Source organism: Sarcophilus harrisii, chromosome 5 (genome assembly GCF_902635505.1).
Source record: "Sarcophilus harrisii chromosome 5, mSarHar1.11, whole genome shotgun sequence".
Lineage (NCBI taxonomy): Eukaryota > Metazoa > Chordata > Mammalia > Dasyuromorphia > Dasyuridae > Sarcophilus > Sarcophilus harrisii.
In genome coordinates this window covers 269,997,875-270,024,280 of record NC_045430.1, presented here as the reverse complement: position 1 = coordinate 270,024,280, position 26,406 = coordinate 269,997,875, and the positions used below count along the sequence as shown (strand labels likewise).

Genomic DNA, 26,406 nt, shown 5'->3' with positions numbered 1-26,406 from the left:
AGCAGAGAGGGGCGGAGGCAGGGAGGAAAGAAGTAATGCTGTACGGGGGGCAAATACTGGGTTGGAAAGCAGAGGACCTGTCTTAGCCCCGCTACCCCCGGAGAGCTTTGCGTAAGCCACAGTTTCTCTGGGCCTCAGTTGCTTCGTCTGTAAAATGCGGGAGCAGGCCCCCGGCCTCCAACAGAGGCTTCCCGATGGGACCCGAAGTTGGAAAGCCGCTCGCCGGGGCTTTGCACTTAGCGAGTGCTTGGTAATGCTCCTCGGATAGTAGAAGGAGGGAGCGCAGGCGAGAGCCGGAGCTTCTCCCCCTCGCTCCCTTCAGCCGCTCAGCACTCCCGGCACAAGTCCCGCCGGGGCTCCCGACGCGGCGGACGGGCCGGGAGCGAGCCAGCGGCCGCACCGATGCCTGCCCGACGTGCCTTCCCGGCCCTTTCTCTGCTTCTCTGGGGAAGAAGCGCCTGGGTCCGAAAGCCCGAGCGGCCTCTGGCTCCGGGACAGGCCCGGCGCGGGCTCTCTCCCCGAGGGCTCCCACTGTGACCTCACGGGGCTCGGGCTGCGGACCCAGGTGGGCTTTTGCGAACGTTCCAAGCCTCGCCGATTGGCTCCCCGGCATTGTGACGTCACGGGCCGAGCAGGCTCCGCTCTCGGGAGGCGCGGCAGGAAGGTTTTGTTCGGTGACTAGGAGGAGCCGAGGGAGGCGATTGCGTCCCGTCCTCTCGCAGAAGCTAGTGCAGCGTCCGCCCCCGCCCCCCGACTCCAGCCAGCCGCTGGCCACGCTGCCCGCCGAGCCCAACTGTCCGTGGAGCGGGAGGGAGGAGGAGGAGGAGAAGGAGGAGGAGGAGGAGGAGGAGGAGGAGGGGCAGAGCCCGACGCCGCCCGCTTTTCGCCCACAACATGTAAACAGTCCCCGCCAAGAGTTCTCCTGGGAGCCGGAGCGGGCGGGCCGGGCGTCAGAGCAAGTCCGCGCGCAGCCCCTGGCCGCGAAGAGCCCCCGGGCGCGAGCGCCGACGTCCCGGGAGAGCGGGGAGCCGAGGAAGCGCGGGCCGAGCGGAGCCGAGCGGAGCGCAGCGCGCGGGGCGCGGAGAGGCCGAGAGCGGCGCCGGGAGGGCCCGAGAGCTAGAGCCGGGAGCCCCGGAGCGAGGAGGAGCGAGCCGGGAGGGCAGTGGAGAGGGCGGCGAGGCGGGGGCCACCGACGGGATGGATTTCCAGCAGCTGGCTGACGTCGCGGACAAATGGTGCTCCAACACGCCCTTCGACCTCATCGCCACGGAGGAGACGGAGAGGAGGATGGATTTCTACGCCGACCCGGGGGTCTCCTTCTACGTGCTGTGTCCGGACAACGGCTGCGGGGACAATTTTGTAAGTGTCCGGGGAGGGCGGCACCCCCGGCTGGAGGCCGGGAGGGGCTCGCGGGCTGACTGAAGGTGTGCGGGGAGCGGGCTGGGTGAGGGGGACTTCCCCTTTCCCCTGCGCCTCAGCCCGCCCGGACGGGCCTGGGGGGAGGGTCGGGGCTGGACTGGCCTTTCTGGGCTGGGCCGCTGGGGGATGTCTCCCGCGGGGCGGGCTGCGGACTTCCCGGGGGGCGGACCCAGCGGCCTGAGCGCACTTGGGGAGGATCCCGCGCGGCGGCGCCGACCCCGCGGCCCGCCCTGCCCCGATTCCGGGGGAGTTGCGCAGGGACCCCGGAGAGCCAGCCCGGGCTGAGGAGAGGGCATCCCGCGGGGCCAGCTCCGTCCCGAGGCCCGCCGGGCGCGCCCTGGGCTGGCAGCCCTCCGGCACTCCCCGCCCCCTGCGTGGATGCCGCTCCGGCTGGCCGCAGGCTCCCCTTGCGTCCCCTCCCTCTCGCGCACCGCGCGACTCCTTGGCTTCCCCGGGTAACCCCCCTCCCAGCCAGCACCCCTCCCCCCAGTGATTCCCTGCTCCTGGAAATGGGCGCAAAGCCGCGGCTCCCGGGCCGTGCCAGGGCTCCCGGACCTTCTGCGGACTCTCCGCCCAGATCCCCCAAACCGCGCTCACCCACGCCCAAGCGCGCCGAGGGCTGGGGCGCGCCCGGCCCGCAGCACCCGCCCAGCTTCCGCGTTGTTATTAGCTGCTAGCGGATTGTGGGCTCGGGTGAGTGAGCGCGCGCCCAGCCTGAGAGTGGACGGGTGGCTGCCCGGGAGGGTGGGGTCTGCAGCCTTTTCGGCCACAGGCGCTGGGGGCCGAGAGGGGAACTGGAAACGTGCTCCCGAGCGCGGAGTCCTTGGGCAGCCTCCAGCCACCAGTGCCCGGAACCCACTCCTGGCCCCTCCCTTACTGGGGAGGAGTCCGGGGAGATCTTCCCCCCCATCCCCGGCGAACCGGGGCCTGGAGCTGCAGGAGTCCCCCTGTGCTTCCTCCTTCCCTCCCTCCCACTCGGGATGGGGGGGAAGGGGTGGGAGGATCAGTTTGGAAGGGGTCTGGGGGGAGGGTCCGCCTCAGGGTGCCTGAGCTAACCCAGTGGGGGCCAGGAGAGGGTCCCATTCACTCCCTGACTCCTGAGCACAGAGAACCTAATCCCTCTCCTTCCCCCCCCCCCCCCCCCATAAAATGGAAGCTGCTGGGCTGCTGTGTGGTCATGGAAGCTTAGCTGGGCAGGGCTCGAGGCGGGCAGTGCTACCTTCCGAGGGAAAGCTTCGGACCAGCCTTGGCCCCCCCTGGTGAATCTGCGATTCAGACCCTCTAATCCCCTCCCCCCCATCCCCAACTCTGACCTCAGACACCCCCAAATTCAACCGGACTGAACTTATCTTTCGCCAGACCCAGTTTAGACAACGCCTCCTCCAGGAAGCCTTCCTTGACTCCCTGCTAAAATTGATTTCTCCCAATACTTTCCCTGAACTCTCCGATGCACTTAGTAGGGCTTTCCTTGTATCGCCAAAGTGTCTCCGATTTCCATTCCCAGGCCCATTAGAGTAAGCCTTAACGAGCAGGGATTGTTCTTGGTTTCCTAATCTTGGTACCTTAAACCTAGAGAGAGGCAGCTGTGCCTGGAGTCAGGAAGACTCATTTTCCTGAATCAAATATGCCTTCGCACACTCACTAGCTGTGTGACCCTGGGCAAGTCATTCAGCCCCGTCTGCCTCAGTTTCCTTGTCTGTAAATTGAGCCGGAGAAGGAAATGGCAGACCAGTCCAAATATCTCTGCCAAGAAAACCTCTCTTCCTGTTGCCTAAGACTGAGTTAGAAGCCAGCCTCAGACATTGACTGGCTGTGTGACCCTGGGCAAATCACTTAATCTCTGCCTCAGTTTCCCCATCTCTAAAATGAGGATAATAATGAAACCTGCCTGTTGTTTTGAGAATAAAATTAGCTGTTTGTAAAGCACTCGGCAGCCTCAAAGTTCTATGTAATTGTTCCTACTGTGAGCATGGTACATTGCGCTTAGCAAGTTTCCTTTCTAACGGGCATTTTTTAATGGGCAGAACCAGTTACCAGAATTGATGAACATTTTGCTGGGCTCGTTCGGAAGTCTCTTCATATATTAAACCGGGAAACTTTTTTTTTTTTTTTAACGTCCTGATAATTAAGTGATGTAATGAAAGAAATGTAACGAAAGTAATGAAAGAAAGTGGGAAAGGTGGTTATTTGCTAGGTAGGTTCTCTAAGTTGCTTCTGCAGGTTGCAGCAACCCAAAAAAATCACTTTTTCTTCATTGGGTTTTCTCGAAACTTAGTAACTCATAACTCTTCTGTTACAAGGTGTTACATTGAAAAGATGAAGATAAATCTCTTCTTTCCTTCCTTCCTTCCTTCCTTCCAAATCCCTTCCTTCCTTTCTTGCTGAGGCAATTGGGGGTTAAGTGTCTGAGACCAGCTTTGAAGGGTCCTCCTGACTTCAGGGCTAGTGTTCCATCCACTGCTCTATCCATTTTGTTTCAATGAAATCTGTTAACCAACAGCAGAAAAATGAAATCAATTTAACCCTCTTTTAAAATATCTGGAATTGATGGGACGGTGAAATGGAAGCTCCTTGAAGGCAGGGCCTAGTAGGTTTTGTGTTTCTTTGTCTTTTCTGCTTTGTGCTATCCTAGCATACAGCAAGCACTTAATAAATGCTCTTCCAATCTGTCCATTCATTTGTTGTTTTGCAGGTGCTTTTCTATCATGCCCAATTCTCTGGCTTCTCCATTTGGGATATTCTTGGCAAAGATAAGGGGGTGAATGATTGGCCATTTCCTCTTCCAGCTCATTTTATAGATGAGGAAACTGGGGCCCACTGGGTTAGGTGACTTGCTCAGGGTCACACAGCTAGGAAGTGCCCAAGGGTTTTGCCCAAGGGAAGTGCCAGGTTTGAGTTTGGGAAGGTATCTCTGATTGGGCAGATGAGAGATCTACTCTATCTCACCCTGGTCCGGCCAACACCTGGAGTACCAGGTTCAGTTCTGGACAATTTTTAGGAAAGGACGTTGCTCCGAAGGAGGCCAGTGATATTGATGTCATCTCTAAAAGATAGATTCAAGGGAATGGATTGCCTGGGAGGAAGTGGGCGCCTCTGGGGGGCGTGACCAGCTTGCACAGGGGCCCGTGGGAGGGATTGTCATTCATGCATGAAAATGGTCCTCTCAGAGTCCTTGACCCTGAGAGAGTGACTACAGGTCCACTCAGCTTCTTCTCCTCATGTGTCCCCACTAGTGTGGGGCCTTCAGCTCTGGCCACCTAAGCAGGGCAGAGGTCAGTGGCAGTGCCGGCCCATTTTCCCCTCTGGAGACGGCGTTCTGGCTCTGGGAGGGGGTACTACTGGCACCAGCAGGAGGATGGGCAGTGGGCACTGATGTGCCAGCCAGTTTCCCTTTCCTGCCAAGCCTCGGCTCCTGAGGTTTTGTTGGGCTCCAGGAATGTGTTATTGGCAATAATCTACATGCAAGATGGGCAGCTCCGTGTGTGTGTGTGTGTGTGTGTGTGCACGTGCATGTGTGACAGAGAGAGAGACAGAGAGACACAGAGAAAGAGACAGAGAGAGAGACCAGTAGAAATGGCTCCTTTAACTTCCTAGCACTACTGGGACTTTAACAGTATGGAAGAAAAGGGGGTAGGCAGGTGTGTGTGTGTGTGTGTGTGTGTGTGTGTGTGTGTGTGACCAGTAGAAGTGACTCCTCGAACCTCCGAGCACATTTGACTTCCCTTGAGCCTCGAGCTCTGGCCAGGGGCTTTCACAGTCAGAAGGAGAGGGGGTCGGCCGTGTCTCGCTCACACCAGGCCCTTTCCTCCACGGCCGTCCTAGAACGTGTAAGAACTGACATGTTGTTACCCCTCCCCCTTAAGGAACACTGAGATAGGGAGGAGAGCGCTGCAGACCCTTGGCATTCTATTTAAGGAAAGATGTGGGGTCGATGGAAAGGGAGAAATGTTTAGGGAAAGTGTTGGGAACAGAGGGGGCCGAGGCTGTTACCTTCTTACCGTTTGTGGGCTGGGACTAAAGGATTTTCCTAGAGTCAGAGAGAGAGGGCGGCTGGTCACATGGCAGACGCGGGGAGCGCAGGGAATCCCCTCGAACCGATGAGATCATTTGAATGGGATCTGGGGCAATTGGCTCCTCTTTAGGTCAGTGGTGGAGAGTAAAGGTGACCTGCTCGAATAACGTGTAACCTTGTGGGCCCGGCTATACATCCTGTTGCTAATAAGTTAGGAAAAGGAAGAAAAATGAGTAAATATGTTTTATTTGGCCCCAAAGGGCAAATCAGAAGTGATGTGGGCAAGGGCAGGAATGCACCTGGGTTGACGATGCCAGAGACACTCGTCCCAGTCTCTGTGAGCGGAGCAGCCGGGAGACCTCTCCGGGATGTCCTTGAGCCCGGCCCCTTGCTGTGTATGAACTGGAGGGGGTTCGTGCATGTTCCCACCCGAGCTGAGGGGTGGGGGGCCCATCCTACCCTCTGACTGAAATCCTACGCACTTGCCACAGTGCTGGGATGCCCTCAGGGACGTGGGTTGATGCTTGAATTCAGCCTCAGAAGGGGGGGCCTCAAAGTTTCCCATTCCTCAGACTTGAATTAAATTATCCAGTCTTCCCTTGGGTGTACAGAATTGTCGGATTAACTGGCACACGGGGCCATCGTTCTTTCACGGGTCAGAGGAGCATGGCCCTCTAAAGACCCTTCCATTGCCAACCATTATCTATCTATCAAGCACTTGTTACGTGCCCGGCCCTTTTCTGTGATTTGAGACCAATCTGTGGCAAGAAGCCCTTATGCTTTGTGGCTCACGAGGTCGGGTTGTTAGGGGGAGAGAAGCAGATACAAAGGTTCTTACTCTGGGGTCTGCCTCTCAGTTTCTGGTTCTCCGTGGCCAGGCCCTTACAGCCTGGAGGTGATGATGTCTCCTTTGCCCTCCCCACAAGTCGGATCTGGCCCCAGAACTCAAGCTTCTGCCCCTTCCATAGTCCTTAGCCTGCCCCAAAATTCTGCCCCAAGGGTGGAAAAGCCCCGGGAACCCTTCCCTCTGTATCATGGGAAAGGTAGGAGGGCCCAGTAAATAGAGAGCGTGACTCACGGGGCAGGGGACAGGAAGGGCCTGGCCCGAATCCCATGAACACTGAATTTCCATAACCACCTAGTGCCCGACTCTGCAGCCATCAGGAGATGATGAGTAAGGGGAGCGGAGGGGGCTTCAATGACAGATGGTGTGTGTGTGTGTGTGTGTGTGTGTGTGTGTGTGTGTGGAGACAGAGATAGAGTCAGAGACAGAAACAGAGAGACACCAAGAGACCGAAAGAGAGAAACAGAGTGTAAAGTGAGAGATAAAGAGAGCAGTAAGAGAGAGGGGAGAGGGAGAGAGTTTTTGATTTGGGGGTAATAATTTATGGGGGTTATATTATATTATTACAGAAAATGTTAGACCTATAAATCTTGTTCTATTACATTTCTTTCAATCCTGTTACAATTCTTCAGAAACACTTGTTTTATTTTGATGGCTACATGTTGCTATAACTGGTTTCCTTTGTAATCCAGTGGATTTCATTTGATGCACATAAGGGCCCCACGTGTCTCGCCGGCCTGGCAGAGGCAGAGTCCATGGCAACCAAAGGAGGAAATGGTCACAGTCCAAAGAGCTGGGTTCAAATCCTGCCTCTCTCTCATAACCCCTGAATATCCTTCAGGCTACTATCTGAACCTCCTTGGTCCAGGAGGTGGGTGGGGCCCTTCCAGCTCTGGAGACTGATCCTGGGGGTGGGATTTGGAACTGAAAAATAACTTGAATAAAAATAAATAAATAAATTTGGGATCTGGCATTTCGGGATGCTTAGGCAGACAGTGTGTGGCCACAGGAGTCACTGAAAGAACATTTGAATCGAGAATCAGAAGCTCTACATTCATTTCCTGTATCATTTTACTTCCTGACCCATTTCCTTATCTTGTAGGATATGTGGCATCTAGTTGGCATATAATAAGTGCTTATTGGTTATGAAATGAGGGGGTGGCCTTAAAGCATAACTGGCTTTGTTTTTAATCCCCACGACCTCCTAACAGTGTTCCATGCAACTTTTTGTTGTTCTTTTGCTCTCCGAGATCCCATTTGGGGCTTTCTTGGCAGAGATATTGGAGGCTTTGCCTTTTCCTTCTCATTTTACAAGTAAGGAAACTGAGGCAAACAGGGTGAAATGACTTGCTCATACAGCTAGGGAGTGTTGGAGGCCAGATTTGAACTCAGGCAGATGAAATCAGGCAGTCTTCCTGATTCTAAGCCCAGTGCTTCTGTGCATTCTGCCACCTAACAGTTCTCTGTCCTTTGCAATGGAAGGCGCTTAATAAATGCTTCTGTGTTGATACGGCATAGAAGGTTTCTAAAGTCACTTTCAGCTCTAAGTCAAGGAAAGGATAGGGCATGGTACAATGGATACAACAGAAGGTGCTTAATAAATGCTTCTGGGCTTGACATGATATAGAAGGTATCTCTAAGGTCCTTTCCAGTTCCAAGTCAAGGAAAGAACATGGTACATGGATGCAACAGAAGGTGCTTAATAAATGATTTTGTGTTGATGTAGCATAGAAGTTATTTCTAAAGTCACTTTCAGCTCTAAGTCAAGGAAAGAACACAGTATAATATTAAGCAACAGAAGGTGCTTAATAAATGTCTTCTGGGCTTGGCGTGGTGTAGAAGCTATCTTTAAGGTCCCTTCTAGCTCTAAGTCAAGGAAAGGACACAGTAAATGGATACAACAGAAGGTGCTTAATAAATGCTTCTGGGCTTGGTGTAGCATAGAAAGTATCTCTTAAGGTCTCTTTCAGCTCTAAGTCAAGGAAAGGGCACAGTACATGGATGCAATAGAAGGTGCTTAATAAATGCTTTTTTAATGACATGGCATAGAAGGTATCTCTAAGGTCACTTTCAGCTCTAAACTAAAGAAAGGGCATGTTACATGGATATAACAGAAGGTGCTTAATAAATGCTTCTGGGCTTGGTGTGACATAGAAAGTATCTCTAAAGTCCCTCTCAGCTCTCAGTGAAGGAAAGCGCCGGTGTCAGTGGAGGAGCCCTGGATTGAGAGTCTAAGGGTTTGGGGTCAGAATCTCAGCTCTGTCACTTACTACCTATTATCGTGAACACATTATTTTCCTCCCGTTCCCCTTCCTCCAATGAGGAGATCAGACCAGATGGCTTCAAAGTTAGCTCTCTCATTTCTGTCTTTGAATCCCCACTACCTGGCACAGTGCCTGGCACACAGTAGGTGCTTAATAAATGTTGGCTGATTGCCTGATGAGCCTAGGATCCCTTGGGTGGGCATGGGGGGGGGAGAGAAAACAAAAGAAATCCCCACGGTACCCAGAAATCCATGCGGCTGCCTACCCCATTGCCCAAGCTGTGCAGTGGCTACTGTTGTTTTCCCGGGTTTCTGCCCTGTGCGATTCCCGTGTTTGTCCCGGTGGGAGTGAGTTCCCCAGACGGGAGTGGGTTCTGTTGCATCAGCTGTTTATTGCATGAGTTCAGGGGGAAGTCATGGTGTCCACACCCCCCCCCCATCCCGAGCTCAGAGCTGGCTAGGGAAGGCTCCCCCCCCCCATTTACACAAGCACATCCCCTCCATATTCTCCTTTGGTTGGTGAGCAAGGCCATCCATTGATTTCATTTCCCAGGCTGGATCTCCTCTAGAGGACGGCGCTGTCCGGGGATCAGTCAGCGTTCTTGCTCAGGGGTCAGGTGCTGTTATTTCCCAGCAGATCCAAGTTTAAACTCCCCTCAGACCGCGGGGTTAAGTTTGGGGTAAGAGACCGACTCCCATCTCTGCCACGTGGCACCTTGGGCGATCGGTCAGCAAGCTTTTCTTATTTGCCCACTCTGTGCCAGGGACTGTTCTGGGCCCCAGGTACAACTTGTGTTCTAGTGGAGGAAGACAAGAGGAACCCAAAGAATTATATACAAACAAATACAAAAATATGTCCAAAGCAGTTAAAACAAGGGAGGACGCCGACATTCGGAGGAGTTGGGAAAGGCTGTGTGCAGAACCCGGGCTCCTTTGTGGACAAGTCATTAATTTTCTGTTTCCCTTTCTTTGTAAAATAAGTTGATCGGAAGTTGGTGCCTTCTAGGCCCCTTCTAGCCCAGGTTCTGTGGCCCGAGGAAGCTCGGCCATTCGTTCCTAGCCAGACTTGATGCAAACCCTGCCTACACACGGCTTCAAATATCTAGTTATTGTTTTCTGCAGCTTCTTTTTACGTGTTATCCACGAATCATTTGCAAACTTTTTTTTTCCTCATGGGCCAGACCCGAGCCAATGCTAATTAATCCAAAATTTGGGGCTTGCAGGTTATAAAATGCTTATTGTCAGCAAAGAAAAATGAATTTCGGATAGATCTGAAAAGGAGATACTTTTCATTTTATCTATCTATCAGTTCATTATTTATTTGTTTGTTTGTTTGTTTAATGGCTGAGGTGATTGGAGTTAAGTGACTTGCCCAGGGTCACACAGCCAGGAAGTGTTAAGTGTCCGAGGCCAGATTTGTCTGTTGCTCTATCCACTGAACCACCGAGCTGCCCCATTTGAGCTTTTAAAAATGGATGCGTGAGTAAGTTGGTGCTGGGCAGGCTTTGATTCCCACAGAGTTTCATCCTTGCCAGCGTCTCATTGGATGAGACTGGGGCATCAAGAGATCACTATCTGCTGCGCATTCAGGCAGGGGGGGCTCATTCTTTGAAATGTGCAAGAATGAATTCCCTCCCTAGGATAGATTTCAAAATGGGCCACACTGAGGCCATTTCTTGTTGTTGCTCAGTTATTTTAGTCATGTCTGACTCTTCATGAGCCGGTTTGGGGTTTTCTTGGCAGAAATACTGGGGTGGTTTGCCATTTTCTTCTGTAGCTCATTTGACAGATGAGGAAACTGAGTCCAACAGGGTTAAGTGACTTGGCCAAGGTCACACAGCCAGGGAATATCTGAGGTCAGATTTGAACTCATGTGGAAGAGTTTTCCAGTACTCTTATCCACTGTGCCAAATGACATCATGCTCCTTATGAAACAGTGCTGGACAGTGATGATTCCGTGAGAAGAAGCCTGGGTTGGGAATCAAGAAGACTAGATCTTCCCACTTCCTACTGTGTGACCTTGGATCAGTCACTTCCTGGTTTCCTCCTCAGTGAAAAAGAGGATTCATGTAAGACTTAGCTTCGAGCCCCTTCTCTGCCACTCACTCCTTGTGTGAGCTGAGGCAAGTCCCTTCCCCTCCTGACCTCAGTTTCCTTATCTGTGAAACAAAGGGGTTACTCTTAGCTCCTCTCAGGAGCTTCGAACTTAGAATTTGCCCATCCAGAAAGAGAACTATGGAAACTGAATATGGAAAAAAGCATAATATTTGTAATTTTTTTTTCTTTCTCATGTTTTTTTCCAGTTTTGGTCGGTTTTTCTTACACATGTCAGATAAGGAAATATGGAAAAGAATTATCTGTATCAGATCACTTGGGGAGGGGGACTAAGAAAAACTGGAAGCACAAAGCCTTAGAAAAATGAAACTCTATTTACGTGTATTTGGAAAAAAGTAAAATAATTAAATGTTTTTAAAATTAAAAAACATGAAGATTAAAAAAAAGAATTGGGATCAATATCAGCCTCCAATCTGTGTAATGTTGGTTAAATCATTTCACCTCAATTCATAGCATCTTTATTCCTTAAAAAGAGGATGGTCTCTTGACTCAGTGGATAGAGCAGCAACCCTGAAATCAGGAGGACCTGAGTTCAAATGTGACCTCAGACACTTAATACTTCTTGGTTGTGTGACCCTGGGCAAGTCACTTAACTCCATTTGCTTCAGAAAATAAAAAACGAGGAAGATCTCTTTTGCCTTGAAAAGCAATGATTTCCCAAGGTAGAATACTTGCCCTACTCCCAGTTTTGAAAAATATGACGCTATCTTTAATTAGAACTTTTAACTATAAGTGAACTACTGTTTGGTCCAGCAGAAAATAGTGGCCCAAAGGAAAGAGAAAGATGGTTTCAAAACTGGAGCTGCGGGTTCATCCATGTGAGAAAGTCCCAGTGCAGAATTGCCTTCCACAGGTACAGATTAGCAGCCGTTCCTCAACTAAGAGTCTTAAAAGTTTAGGAGAAGTGGAGCGATTGACCCAGAATCAAAAAGCCAGAATGAATCGGGAAAATTGGCCCAAATCTAGGTCTGAAAATCGATCCAGTGACAGCGACAGGTCTATCGAGCCCTTCACAGCCTGCCTCAACTTAACTTTCCAGCCTTGTGATGAGTGACTTTCTCCCTCCATTCTGGGATCCATCTGGCTCTTTTTACTGGTGAATACAAAACTCTCCAGTTTCCTTGCCTTGGCAAGGCCTTCTGACTGGAACGCCCTCTCGCCTCACTTGATCTCTTAGAATACTTTGCTTCTTTAATCCTTCAGCTCAGTCTACATGAAACCTTTTCAGACATCCCCAACTTCTAACTCCCTCTCCTGGCTCCCTAGTGTTCATTTTGTGCACACTTATATAGTCATGCTGCCTCTCCCGGTGGGACTTTAGCAACTTGAGAGCAAGAATTCTTTTTACCTTTTTTTTTTATCCCCAGCACCTAACACAGTGCCTGACGTACAATGAGTTCTTAATATATGCTTGTTGATTCATTGATGAAGTGTGTTGTTAGTAGTAATAGTAATAGTAGTGGTAGTAATAGTGGTAGAAGTAGTAGTAGTGATGGTAGTAATAATAGTAGTAGTAGTAGTGGTGGTGGTGGTGGTAGTAATAGTAGTAGTGATAGTGGTGGTAGTTATAGTAGTAGTAGTAGTGGTGGTGGTATTAATAGTAGCAGTCATAGGAGTAGTAGTGATAGTAGTGGTAGTTAGAATGGTAGTAATAGTAGTTGCTGATGATGATGCAGTAGTGATGGTGGTGGTAGTAGTAGTAGTGGTTGTTGATGATGATGTAGAGTGATAGGGGTAGTAGTAGTAGTAGTAATAGTAATAGTGGTGGTAGTAGTAATAGTGGCAATAATGATAATAGTGGTAGGAATAATAGTAGTAGTGGTAGTTGGTAGTGGTAGTAATAGTAGTAGTAGTAATAGTGGTGGTAATAGTTGTAGCAGTGGTAATAATAATAATAATGATAGTGGTGGTAGTAGTAGTAGTGGTGGTGTTGGGATGGTGGTAGTGGTAGTAATATTAGTAGTAGTAATAATGATAGTAGTATTGGTAGTAGTGGTAATAATAGTAGCGATAGTGGTAGTAGTAGTAGTGGTAGTTAGAATAGTAATAGTAGCAGTAGTAATAGTGGTGGTAGTAGTATAGTTGTTGATGATAATGTAGTAGTGATAGTGGTAGTAGTAGTAGTAATAGTAATAGTAGTGGTAGTAATAGAAGTGGTAATAGTAGTAGTAATAGCAGTGGGAGTAGTAGTAGTGGTGGTGGTATTAGTAGTAGTGGTAGTAATAGTGGGAATAGTGGTAGAGTAGTAGTAGTAGCAGTAGTAATAGTAGTAGTGATAGTGGTGGTGGTAGGAGTAGTAATAGTGGTGGTAGTAGTAATAGTAGTTGTTGTTGATGATGATGTAATAGTGATAGTGGTGGTGGTAGTAGTAGTAGTAGCAATAGTAATAGTGGTGATAGTAGTAGTAGTGGTAATAATGATAATAATGGTAGTAATAATAGTAATAGTGGTGGTAGTAGTGGTAGCAGTGGTAATAATAATAATAATGATAGTGGTGGTAGTAGCGGTAGTAGTAGTGGTGGTGATGGTTGGTAGTGGTAGTAATATTAGTAGTAGTAATAGTGATAGTAGTACTGGTAGTAGTGGTAATAATAATAGTGATAGTGGTAGTAGTAGTAGTGGTGGTGATGGTAGTAATGGTAATAATAATAATAGTGATAGTGATAGCAGCAGCAGCAATAGTAGTAGTAGTAGCAGCAGCAGTAGTAATGATGCTAATAAAAATACAACAATAGCACATTTAAAAGGTATACAGAGCACTTCACATATCTTTTCTCATTTGATCTTCACCATAACCTGCAAAGGAAGTGCTTTTAGCCCCATCTTGTAGATGGGGAAATTAAGACTCAGTGAGGTTGTGAGATTTTCCCTTAGATGGAAAGCCAAGTCCTCCCATCTCCAGCCATTATTGTAATATTGTTGTTCAGTTGTTTTCAGTTGTGTCCTACTCTGCATGACTCCATTTGGGGTTTTCTTGGCAAAGACGCTGGAATGGTTTGCATTTCCTTCTTAAGCTCTTTTGGCTTAAGGAAACTGAGGCAAATAGAGTTAGGTGACTTGTCCAGAGTCATATAGCTAGGAAATGTCTGAGGCCAGATTTGAACTTGGGAAGAAAAGGCTTCCTGACTCTAGACCCCAGACACTATTCACCATAATACCTAGCTGCTCTTCTGTGTTTAAATAGTTGGAGTAGAAAAAATGGAATTGGACATATATTTCCAGCCCATGTGGGCATTTTATTTTTCACAACTATAATTATTTATTCGAAAGAAGGGCCTTGAGGGTGGGGGTGGGAAGAGTGGCTCCTAAAGATAGTTATAATATTAAACAAAAATGAAGGAAAGAAAGAAAAGATCTTCAATCACTTATTTAAATAAACAGAAGAAAAAGAGGCAGGCTGGTTTGGAACTGGCGTGTTAAAACTTAAATATACTTTTAAAAGCCATATGTTACAGAGATATATGGTTTCATACAAAGTCCTCTTTTTCTCCTTATATAGGGAAATGGAAGGCAGGCAACAACAATGAGCATGTTTTAAGCTCTTTATGTTTGCCAGGCACTGTGCTAAAAGTGTTAGGGGTGCAAATACAAGTAAAAGACAATCATTCCTTGTCCTCATGCAGCTTCTAGTCTAATGGGGTAAGGCAACACATAAAGGGGAAAGGGCATGGGAATAAAGGCTGGAGAAAATCAGAAGTTCGGGGCATGGTGGTCTGGATCAACCCATAAAATGGAGACTATCCTGGAAGGTATTCACCAGGGGGAGAGGCTTGATTCTTCATGTTTGTCAACTTCAATAAAGGGAAACTTTTGAAAAATCAGTGTTAAGAGGAAAATCCCTGACATCTCTGGTCAGGTTCAGGCCATCTGCTTTAGATCTCCCCAAATCCTTTGCTTTTTGATGTCTCAAATGCACATTTCCCATAGTATTCGTTATAATAGCCACTTTTGAAGCAGTAAACTGGGAAAAAATATATCCAAGGGTTCTGCTAAAGGCCTCATTTCTAAAATATAGAAAGAATTGACTCAAATTTATAAGAATACAAGTTATTCTCCAATGGATAAGTGGTCAAAGAATAGGAAGAGATAATTTTCAGATGAAGAAATTGAAACCATTTCTAATTAAATGAAAAGGTGCTCTGAATCATTATTGATCAGAGAAATGCAAATTAAGACAACTCTGAGGTACCACTACACACCTGTCAGATTGGCTAAGATGACAGGAAAAGATAATGATGAATGTTGGAGGGGATGTGGGAAAACTGGGACACTGATGCATTGTTGGTAGAACTGTGAACAGATCCAGTCATTCTGGAGAGGAATTTCGGAACTAGGCCCAAAGGGCCATCAAACTGTGCAATTTGGATCCTATTGGGCCTATATCCCAAAGAGATCGTTAAAAAGGGAAAATAACCCACATGGGCAAAAATTTTTGTGACAGTCCTTTGTGTAGTGGCAAGGAACTGGAAACTGAGGGGATGCCCATCAGCTGGAGAATGGCTGAGTGAGTTTTGGTATATGAATGTTATGGAATATTATTGTTCTGTAAGAAACGACCAGCAGGATGAATACAGAGAGGCCTGGAGAGATTTAAGGAACTGATGCTGAGTGAAATGAGCAGAACCAGAAGATCATTATACACAGCAACAAGAAGACAATATGAAGATCAATTTTGATGGACATGGCTCTTTCCAACAATGAGATGATTCAGGCTGGTTCCAATGATCTTGTGTTGAAGAGTCATCTACACCCAGTGAGGACTGTGGGAACTGAGGGTGGATCACAACATGGTATTTTCAGCTTGTTTGTAGTCATTTGTTTGCTTTTATTTTCTTTCTCATTTTTCCCTTTGGATCTGATTTTTCTTGTGTAGCATCATATTTGTGGAAATACGTATAGAAGAATTGTACGTGTTTAACCTATATTGGATTACTTGACTGTCCAGGGGAGGGAAGTGGGGGAAGGGAGGAAGAAGAAATTTGGAACACAAAGTTTTACAGGATGAATGTTGAAAGCTATCCATGCATATGTTTTAAAAATAAAAACCTCCTTAAAAAATAAAAAATATACAATAGGCGCCTTTGCTGGGTCTTCCAGAGCCTTTTAGATACTTGAGCAGTTGTAGTATTTTCTGTCTCCACTCACGTGGCAGCCAGCAGGCCCTTAGTCATTCCTTCCTCAGCCTTTGCTGAAATGCTTGCGGGTGCCCAGCCTTGGGCTCTCTTTGCCCGGCTGTAGCAGGGAGCAGCTCTAGCCCAGAGAAGCCCTTCAGTGAAGGAGAAAATGACCCGAGGGTTATAAGGCCCTCGCCTGGGCCATGATCACAGACACATTGCTAAAGGCTTTAGGGTTTCGAAATCCCTTTCCTTCTCATACCCTTGCTTGGGGGAGTAAGTGAGAATATTATCATCCCCATTTTGCAGATGGAGAAAACAAGACTCTGAAATGGAATCACTTGCCCAAAGGCACCAGATGAAGCTAGGGTAGGATCTGAATCCTGGACTTTCTGACTGCACATCCAACAGTTGAGTCCCAGCCCAGTTTTCTTTCCAACACAGTATAGAGTTCCTAAGCACCCTTTATAACTGAGAGGAAAAGTCTTGACCTTTCCCCTTTTATACTGACACCAAGGACCCCCTGATGTTCCAATTGGAGGTGGAGAAAATGGGGGGCTTCATGTCCAGGGGCAGAGCCAGCAGGAAGGGAGGAGGCTGCCAGGAAGCCAACTGAGGCTTTCTGGCCATGGGAGCCTTCCCAGAATGCCGTGGGCAGTTCCACATGTTGGATTGGTTTCCACTCAAAGGAGCTATCCCAGCAAAGGGGGTTGGTCACTTGGAGGGGGCTGGGATAGCTCTGTGGGGGGTTGCTTGGGGAAGACGGCTCCTGACGTTCTTTGTACCTCTGCGTTCTGGGGTTCTGTGCTGTTCCAACTCCAATCCCGGAACCCTTGCCAAGCACACTCACGATGGGCTCATGATGCTCAGCCCACTTCTTTCTTGGAAGGAAAGAGTCCTCAGTACTTGGGAAACTGGTTTTCCCCGGGCACCATTCCCCTTTCCTTCCTTTCATCCTCTGCTTGTCTCCACCAGGCCCAAACACACACTCACACACACACACTCTCTCTCTCTCTCTCTCTCTGTCTTTCTCTCTCACACATACATTCACACCCTCCCCCCAAGCTGATCAGTTCCCTCCGACCTCTCCCAGAAGTCATCCTGGACCCTGACCCACGTTCTGCCCATGTTCTCTGGGCATAGGCCATGCCCCTCCCTGGGGCAGATGGGCAGAGCAGGTTTCTGAACCTAGAAAGGTCCGGGGGCAGCCTCTAGATGCCTGAGCACCGAGGGGGAGGCTCCCTCAGCCTTAGAAAACTGCGCTGAAGCGGGGAGCCTCATGCGGAGCAAACCTGGCGGCTGCTGAGGAAGCCACTGATCCTGAGAGCCTTAGCACATGTTGGCTCCTCAAAAACAGAAATCTGGAGGTTTGGGTGGGGAAGCAGGGGCGGGGGTGGGAACGGGAGAGTTCCAAGTTTCAGAGCCCGCCTCAGATACAAGTGGCTGCGGTGGCTGCTTAAACCCACTGGCTTCCTGAGCCCGCTTGGGGACAGGGACGATAATTTCACTATTAGCATCGCAGGGTGGTTATGGGACGAGCTCTTTGTAAAACTTTAAAAGCTCCAAGATTATGGAGGAGGAGGAAGAGGGGGAGGGAGGCAGACCAGGAGGAGGAGAAGGACGGTACTATTTTAATTCCAGATTAATATCCCATCTCTAATTTTGTCCTACATGTGCTCATTCAGACAAGTCACTGTAGCTCCCTGGGCCTCAGTTTCCTGTTCTGTCACATGAGGACCTCCGGAAGGGGTGGCCTCTCAGGGCTGGCTCTCTGGGATTGTGATCCTGGCGATTCTTTCAGACAATGGTGGACCCTGCACTAAAGAGGGCCTGACAGGGCATAAACTGCAGTTGGGAGGGGACCCATCTAATGCTACCCCTTACTTTTCAGATGAGGAAACTGAGCCCCGAGAGCTCATGTGGCTAGTCCGAGGTCACTAAGGTGGGGGCTTAGTGGGAATTCAGGCTCCCAGAATGTTTTGCGTGGCACTGTGGCGGGAGCAGGGAAAAGTGACATCTCTTCCTGCCCCCCTCCCTTCTAACTCACAAGCATTTTTTAAAGTGAAGCCCAACCAGCACGAGTGTCTTTGCTTAGGAATGGAAAAGCATTTATTCAGTGCATACTCTGTGCCAAAAACTGTGCCAAAATGCTTAAGATGCAAATTGGAAATTGAGAAGGTCCCTGTTGGGAAGCTGCCACTCAGTAAGAGGATAAAAATCATTCCGTCTTTCCCCCTTTCCCCTTCCCCCGCCCATAGAACCGTTACAGGAAGGGCCAGCGGGCCACAGGCCAAGTCGGGTCCCTTATCCAGGAGCTGGTACATTTAGATCCCTGACTTCTCTGCCCACCTCTTGACACCAGGACCACAAGGTTGGGCAGTGTGATGGGACTGAGGACGAAGGCTTGAAACCTTGTTAGCAGATCTGGTCCAAGGGATCTGGTAGAGGAAGAGCGGGGGCCATTGGCCAAAACTGGCCTGAGGATTATCTGCGGGCGATCCTCTGGGTAAAATGCTTTTCTCCGCAGCCTCCGCCACGCTTACTGTAGACTGCTCTGACTTTTGCCGTGTTCGAGGCTCTAACGGTGTGTACGTGTCTGTTTTTCCTTCCTTCCTCCGGTGGGGGCTCAGCACGTCTGGAGTGAGAGCGAAGACTGCCTGCCTTTCTTGCAGCTGGCGCAGGATTACATCTCCTCGTGCGGCAAGAAGACCCTCCATGAAGTGTTGGAAAAAGTCTTCAAGTCTTTCAGACCTGTAGGTGCCGGTTGGGGCTTTACTAACGGGTTGGGAGTCGGGGAGGGGTGGGGAGGGTCCCAGAAGCCAGCTGACTGTTAGAGCTTTGTCGCCTCTCTGCCTTATGGAGAGCTCTGGGCGTTGGGGGAGACTGTGAGATTATGGGGGTGGGAAAGAATTCTTCTGAAAGAGCAGTGAGGCTGTTGGGAATCCCCGATAGGAAGGAAAACGGGTCCTTTGGTGGCTGATTTATCTCACACCGGCCAAATACTTGGGGGACCCAGTGGATCTAAGATAACAAATATTGATCTAGAATCTGTTCCCTACACAGTCCTTTATGTCACAGACATGCAGACTGAAAGCCGATCTCCCTCTCCCACCACTGCCGCCATTTTTGCTGAGACATTTTATGTCACAGACACAAAGACTGAAAGCTGATCCCTTGCTCCCTCCCACCATTGCTGCCATTTTTGCCGAGGTGTTTTATGTCACAGACACGCAGATTTAATGTATCTTCTTCGGGTTCCACTGGTCTATCTGTGATGTGGCCATATTAATGCCTCTGATTCCTTGCTTCTTGGAACTGTCCTTTGGTGTGTTGCCTCCCACCGTAGGGCTTGTGTTGTGCAATCTGAACGTTCTCAGATGAGCTCCCCTGAGCCCCTTCTCTGCCCCCTACCCCCCTCCCACCTCAGTCTGACTTTGGGGACAGGAATGACCAAAGGCTTAGCACCCTTGATGTGTATAAAGGGCTTGGAGCTTCTGAGAGTAAGAACAAGACCCGGATGGGATGATTTGGAGTCTTGTAAACATGGATAAAGATGGAGGTGGGTGAAGCTTTCAGGCTGAACATCTGAAACTTGTCCTTCCAAAGTCCGCTCTTTCTAGCCTTCGTTCCTTTCCCCCTTCTCTGCCCCCTTCCTTTCTCGTTCCTTTCCTCCCTTCTCTCCTTTTCTTCTTACCCCCTTCTCCTTCCTTCCTTTTCTCTGAGATAGTTTTTGCTGCAGCAAAATGATAGCTAGATGTGTTCTCATTTTAAAAATATCTACAGTACCTTTTGTTTTTATATCAGAGTAACACCTGTCTATAATAACACCTGTCTATACCCCTCTCTCCCCACATACCAGTGAGTCAGAAACAACTGACTGGCGTCTGACAGCGTGTGCAGCATTCAGTCCCCGCAGCCCACCAGCCCTCTGCTAACAGGAGGAAAGATGTCACACCCTCTCCCCTCTGGCACCAAGGAGAGTTCTTCCAGTTGTCCCACGGTTGCTTTCTTTGACTGTCCTTTCACTTTCTCTTGTTGTGGCCATGGAGCTCTTGTCCCGATTCTGCTTTCTCTATTCAAGGTCCTTCGGGCCCATGTCTTAAGGCCCATGCCCCCTGTCCTGGGCACTGGGCGCTGTTCAAGGCCTGGGGAGAAGTAAAGAAAGCATGAATCCACCCTGGCTCCCGGGGAGCTTTCGGCCTAAATAATGGATGCAACTCCGTTCGTCGAGCAGTAGCACATACTTAGGAGAGACATGCCCAACCCCCCCCCCCCAAGGTGCCAGGACAGGAAACCATTGGGATCCTTTGCCTTTGAGTTCTGGGACAGTCGATCGGGTCACCCAGCCCCTTGGGGGGGGAGGGGAACCTGTAGGGAAAGTGACTTTGTGATCCCAGAACCATGTTCATCATTGACTTGGAAGTGATTGTCCTGCCGCCCCACGTCCCGGGGGCGCTCCTTCCTGGGAGTTTTGGGGGATTTGCACATTTCTGTCCTAAAAAAAAGTGTATTGCACTCAAAGGAATGCTTGGGCTGGACTTGGGGTTCGTCCATCAGGCGTGTTGTGTGTGTGTGTGTGTATGAGTGAGAGTGTATGTGTGAGTGTGTGTGTATGTGTGTGTGAATGAATGTGTGAGAATGAGTGTGAGTGTGTGTGAATGAGTGTATGAGTGTGAGTGTGTATGTGTGTGTGTGAACAGAGACACTTTCCAACCCTGAGTTCTTATCTCCCTCCCTCTTTCTCCTGCTTCCTCTGCTGCAGCCAAATAAGAAAGCTTGGTGCTGGGGAGAACTCCAGAGTGCCCCAGAGGGCAGCGTGAGCTGTCCAGGCTCTGACGGAGAGGAAGGAACTTCACTTCCTGCTCTTCTTGTTTCTTCCTAGCGCTTCTTCTAGTTCCTTTTACCTCCAGGGGCGGCCCAGAGAAGTGGAGATGGGCTGGGAAGGGGATGGGCTCACCTGGGGCTGACTGACTGCTCATGGCTGGGTGGGAGTGGGAGGCACATGTGATCCCACGAACCGCCCAAGGGGAAGGAAGTCAGCCCTGCATAAGGCCCCGGCCTCTGCTGCTACAGGAGTGGGGCCAGGCAGGGGGGAGCATGCCCTAAAGCAGGCAGAGACTTCCCTCCAGTGTGGAGGCCATTTTGCCTTCTCCCCATATGGACCTTACTTGGGGAGGCCTTTAAAGGCCTCCTGTCCAGGGTTTACTACTTTAGGGTTGTACAAAGCAAATTCAGTGGGAACACACACCCTCCTGGAGAGACACACACGCGTGTGTGTGTGTGTGTGTGTGTGTGTGAGAGAGAGAGAGAGACAGACAGACAGACAGAGACAGAGACACAGAGAGATGCAGAAACAGAGACAGAGATATTTGGATGTTTTCTTTACATCATCTGTGTCTTGCTACGTGCATGATGAACAGAGCACTAAGAGTCAGGAAGGCCTGAGTTCATATCCAGGCTCAGACACTTGTGTGGTCTTGGACAAGTCACTTCATCTCAACCTGCCTTAGTTTTCTCATCTGTAAAATGGGCATAATAATAGCAACTACCTCTCGGGGTTGCTGAGAACCAAATGATGTTAAAATTGTAGCGCCGAGCAGAGTGCTTGGTACCTACTCAGCGTTATATAAATGTGAGCTTTTGTTGTTATGCTCATAGTCAGCGTGTAACTGGTTTTGCAGCTGTTTTCCTTGCTCTGTGTGAACCTTCCAGTATTTCTATGTGTTCTTCACAGTCACAGTTGCTTATAAGATCAGCAGATTCTGGAGCATCCTCATCCTCCTGGAGTCCTCCCTTCCTCAATGTGGACAAATTTCCCGCTTTTACAACTGAGGAAATTTGTCTCATAGAAATGCTATGAAGTAGGTTTGTTTAGTTGTTATTCTACCGATCGAGGGATGAGGAAACAGAGGTCTGAAGTGGGAAGGGGATGTGCTGAAGTCCCCACGGTCAGTCTCAGAGCCAGACTGAGACTAACGCCTGCGAGCTGCCTCCGCTTCCCAAGGGGCCTCTGGCCTCAAGGGAACGGCCCCGGGCCGGAGACCTGACTGCAGTGCAATCAGTAACAACTGACCCTCTTAATATTGGACTGGGAGACAGAATGAGGGATGGAAGAAAGAGGGGACGGAAGATGAGAGAAAAAATGGAGGATTTGGTTTGGGAGGTAGAATGAGGGATGGAAGAAAGAAGGGAGGATGGAGTGAGAGACAGAATGATCCCGTGGAACATGGCAAGGTGACTGTTGGCTGGAATGGAGAATACGCCGGGATCAGCCTGTCAAGCCAGGTTGGAGCCCAAGAGGGCTAGGAGAGGGGAGAGGCTGGGAGCAGGGAGACCCGGGGAAGCTGGTGCAGAAGTCCAGGCGAGTCACGCTGAGGGCCCGAACCAGGGAGGCCCCTTTGGAAGTGGAAAAAGGGAATGGAAGAGGTGGCGGAGACTCAATTGACAAGACTGTGCCTGCTGGTCAGGGAGAGAAGAATCAGGAAGGGGTAGTTTTGGAAGGCACCCAAAGTCCCAGTGACAGGACCTGCTGCTTTCCGGTCCTCTGGAAGCCTGTAAGCTGTAATTTCCGGGATCTACGATCCCACTGACATGAGCAGTGCTGCAGGCTGCAGCCATTCATGCCGGCCCATCCGTCGTCACGTGGACTTGGCAAGAATTAGCTCACGAGAAAGGGAAGGAAGAGTCCCCTTCATTTTGGGGGGGCAGTCGCACACACCGCTGTGCTGAGTTATGTCAGGGACAGCCCATGTCTCTCACAGGAGCTAATGCACCTCATCTCAGGGTGTTTGGGGGCTTTGTTTTGATGGGTCACAGGCTTTTTATTTCCCAAGCTGCTTCCTTCTGATCAGGAGACTTTTGTCTCAGCTGTGTCGGGGAACCAGGCACATCACAGAGTAACCCAAAGATGAGAGGTTTGTTATTTATTCCTCTTCCTTTACTTAACGGAAAAACCTGCCCCCTCCTGCAGCACCCCAATTCCTAGCTGTCCATGGAGGGAATTGCCAACCTACCACAGGATACAGGGGGGATGCTCACAAATAGACAAAGCCCTTGTATTGGGGGCTCCCCCAAGAGGTTTACCTCAGTGTCATCAATTAACACCCTGTGGTTTCCTCCTCCCTCTCCTGGCCATTACAGGGACGGACATTTCTCCCTTTGGTGGCAATAGCTGCATCCCCTTAATCCTGAAGGAGTCACCACTGCTCCTGTGGTCTTGTCGGTCTTGATGCCCAGGAGACCACCGATGTCTAGGGAGGGGCTGTCCCAGCATTAACCTAGTGGCTCCTGAGGCTCTGAAGCATGGAACCTTATGGGCTCCTCTGTAGGAGGAGGGACAAAAGGCGCCATTTCCCAGAATGCCTTGAGAAAGCGTCATTACCCACATCTGACTCTCTGAAGAGCCGCTGGGCTGGCCTGGCTCCAGCCTTGGAGGTCCTGCTTGTGCTGGTTACTTGTCACATAGAAACCCAAGTCAGCTACACCCTGGGGCTAAGAATCCTACTTACCCAGGCTTGTTTCATCGCCATTTCAATAGCCTTCCTTTTGGTTCAAGAAGAAGAGAAACAACAGCAAAATCTGGCCTTGAAGACAGCCATGTTTCCTAATACAATTCAGTGAATATTTATTAAGTCTCTGCTGCAATCTGGGCACTGTGCTAGGCACAAGTCAGAACTAGCTGTAACTAGGATGGGGTAAATGGGGCTTTTCCCCAGGGTGCCAGATTTAGAGGGTGTTGACGATACTTGCAGTCCTTTAGCAACTAGAAACAATAGAGCAAAGCACTTGGCAGGCATAATAAATTAAAAAAGGAATCTACTTCATAAAATGACTAATATGGAAATAAGTTTTGCATGATTATACTTGTATAACCTATAACAAACTGCTTACCATCTCAGAGAGAAGTGATGTAGAGGAAAGAGGAAGAGAATTTAAAATTAAAAATTAAAAAAAAAACAAATGTTGAAATTTTTTTATATGTAATTGGAAAAAATAAAAATAAACTTATTATATTAAAAATAGGAAGTTGCCAGATGGCAGATAGGGGTGAATCCCTCCTTTATTCCTTCCCCTTCTCCCTCCCTCAGCTTCCGAACAGTGACTTCCTGCTGGTGTCGCACGTTCCCCTAAGCATGACAGTGTACTGCTCCCTCTCAGTCCCCTTCCTCTATCCCGGGCTGGTCAACTTCAGGTTTAGGCCGCCTACCTTGAATGCAGACGTGGTCAGGATGCTACAGCTAGTTGAGCCCAGATGTGGAGAAGTCAAATGACAGGTTTCCAGTGAAATTGTAGGCAGCACTCCCCCTTCTTGTTAGGAATGACCAGCAAATGCCATCCATTGTAACTTAGACTTTGCATGGAATCACTTAAATGTTTTGAACTTTGGCTTTGTCTGTGACGCTACATCTTTTTTTTTATCTTTTCAAAATTAGGTAATCTGTAGGCCTCAGAATGTGGCTAGCCATCCCCTAGAAAGACTAAGATACCAAATATATTAGAAAACAAGAACATCATGTTGTTTGCTTGCTTTTTTTTTTTCTTTCTCAGCTTTTTACTTTTTGATTTGATTTTTCTTGTGAAGCATAATAAATGTGAAAATGTATATATGTATATATGTACATATATATTACATAATAAATTTATAATATTGAGATCATTTAAATATTTATATTATACTATATATTATAATATATAACATATATATTGTATATTTTATTATATTAATTTATATTATATATATAAATATAGAAGAATTTCACAAGCTTAACATATATTGGATTATTTGCTGCCTAGGGGAGGGGAGGAAGAGAGGAAGGAAAAAAAAGGTCATAGAAACAAAGATGGAGAGAGCGACCTGCCCCACTGAGAGTCTGAGGAGTCTCGAGGATTGGCCACAGTCATACAGTTAGCACAGCAGTGGCTAGATTGGGTCCCCAGGACGTAGGAAAAATGCCAAGGGGCTTTATCAAGGGCTGCTTAAATGACTCTTGGGGGAACCACTTACCTTTTCCCGGGCCCCCTTCCTCAAGTCCCAGGCGTCCCACTCACCGAAGCTTCTTCTGCCCTTTGCAAACAGTTGTTGGGACTCCCGGATATAGACGACGACGCATTTGAGGAGTACAGCGCGGACGTGGAAGAGGATGAGCCCGAAGCCGACCACCAACAGATGGGCGTCAGTCAGCAGTAAACTTTGGAGGGTTGTGAGGAGGACACGTGTTAACTTCTTGGTGCCAGGTGGGGTCTTGGGCTCCTGTGTTTGCATTTTGCATTGGCTCATCACCACAGGAGGTCTGACTCCCAGCATCCAAATTAAAATGAAATAGCATTTTAACCACCATGAAATATCTGTGATCAGCTTTGCTACGGGGTGGCCTGATCCGCCCCTGCCCCTTCTGCTCCCAGGAGGCAGCCGGGCCTCCTCTTGGTTGCCTTGTGCCATTTTGAATCTAGAATCCGTTTTTGTAGCCAGCTTCATTTTCTCTTTTGTTCACGGCAGAGGATTCCCATCTGCTGACTTGACCGGCCAGTTTGAAGACTATATCAGGTTTGGATCTGGCCAAGGGAGAGCTGTGTGGGGGGTAGACATCATGCACGGTTTTTTTTTTTTTCATTGATTTCATGATCTTTTAACTACTCATTAGAGCAGGTGTTCTGCTATCTCGATGTAGTTTAAATGCAAAAGAGCAGATTTTTAAACATGGGATGCAAACTCCTCAAATCGGTTCAGGAGGAGTAGGAGATAAATACAAACCTCTGATAAAGGGTTTTTTTTTTTTTTAATCTCACTTCAACATTTATTAAGCGCCTACTGTATGTGAGTATATTATCCAAATATTTTTAAATGACGCTATCCCTGCCCTCAGGGAGCTCATTTATTACAGAAATATTAAATGGCTTTGAAAACTTCCCAAGTCTAAATGACAATATGTCAAGGATCATGTCACCATCTAGAAGATGAGGCTCAGAGAGTTGTTTACAATGACCAGAGCAGGATCACACAGATAGTAACTATTAGAGGCCAGATCTGAATCTGGGTCTCTTTGATTCAAGGGTCATATTTCTAAAAGGAACCTCAGTCTAACTGCCTTATTTTACAAATGAGGAAACTGAGGTTGAGAGCAGCAGAGTGACCTGCCCAAGGCCATACAGGTGGTAACTAACAGAGTTGGAACACAAGCCCTCTGCCTCCAAATCCCTTGTTCTTACTACTGCACCAGGCTGCCTCCAGGTCTAGTACTTGGTGATGTCTTCCACGCTGCCTCTCCAGTCCAAAGCTACTTTGTCACCGTTGAGAAGAAAAAAAAAAAAAAAAACAATGAGCATCATTGGGTGACTTTGTAAAAATACATAAAATATTGTGTGAGAGATGAAACTTCCAACTTCACGCTTTTCTGGTGAGTTGACAACTTGTTAATATATGGATGTCATTCAGAGTTCAAGTGCCATGTCAACCTTGAAGCCATAAATACATTTATTAGGGAACTCAATTCAACTGTGGTCAGAATTATAAAAAAACAAACGAAACCGTGTAATGGAATCTTTTGCCACTTTCCCTCTCTGCTTTGTAGTCTAAAACAAATAGGAGGAGAGGATCCCATCATATAACCTCCTTTGCTTTTAAAGAATCAAATACTTCTAA

General features: G+C 48.6%; 1 protein-coding gene across 1 annotated transcript; it reads left to right on the top strand.

Moving 5' to 3' along the window:
- The first annotated feature begins 809 nt into the window (after window positions 1-809).
- Window positions 810-26,291, top strand: MTURN (maturin, neural progenitor differentiation regulator homolog). Its single transcript, XM_031940497.1, has 3 exons — window positions 810-1,359; window positions 18,398-18,520; window positions 24,844-26,291. Exons 1-3 carry the CDS (start codon window positions 1,198-1,200, stop codon window positions 24,952-24,954), a joined length of 396 nt encoding a protein of 131 aa, XP_031796357.1. The 5' UTR covers window positions 810-1,197; the 3' UTR covers window positions 24,955-26,291.
- Window positions 26,292-26,406: the final 115 nt, after the last annotated feature.

Bases quoted from the DNA above. Each gene is read 5' to 3' on its own strand.
- MTURN (XM_031940497.1), top strand. From the start codon at position 1,198: ATGGATTTCCAGCAGCTGGCTGACGTCGCGGACAAATGGTGCTCCAAC. The intron at 1,360-18,397 runs GTAAGTGTCCGG...GTGGGGGCTCAG, and splicing joins ACGGCTGCGGGGACAATTTT to CACGTCTGGAGTGAGAGCGA. The intron at 18,521-24,843 runs GTAGGTGCCGGT...CTTTGCAAACAG, and splicing joins TCTTCAAGTCTTTCAGACCT to TTGTTGGGACTCCCGGATAT.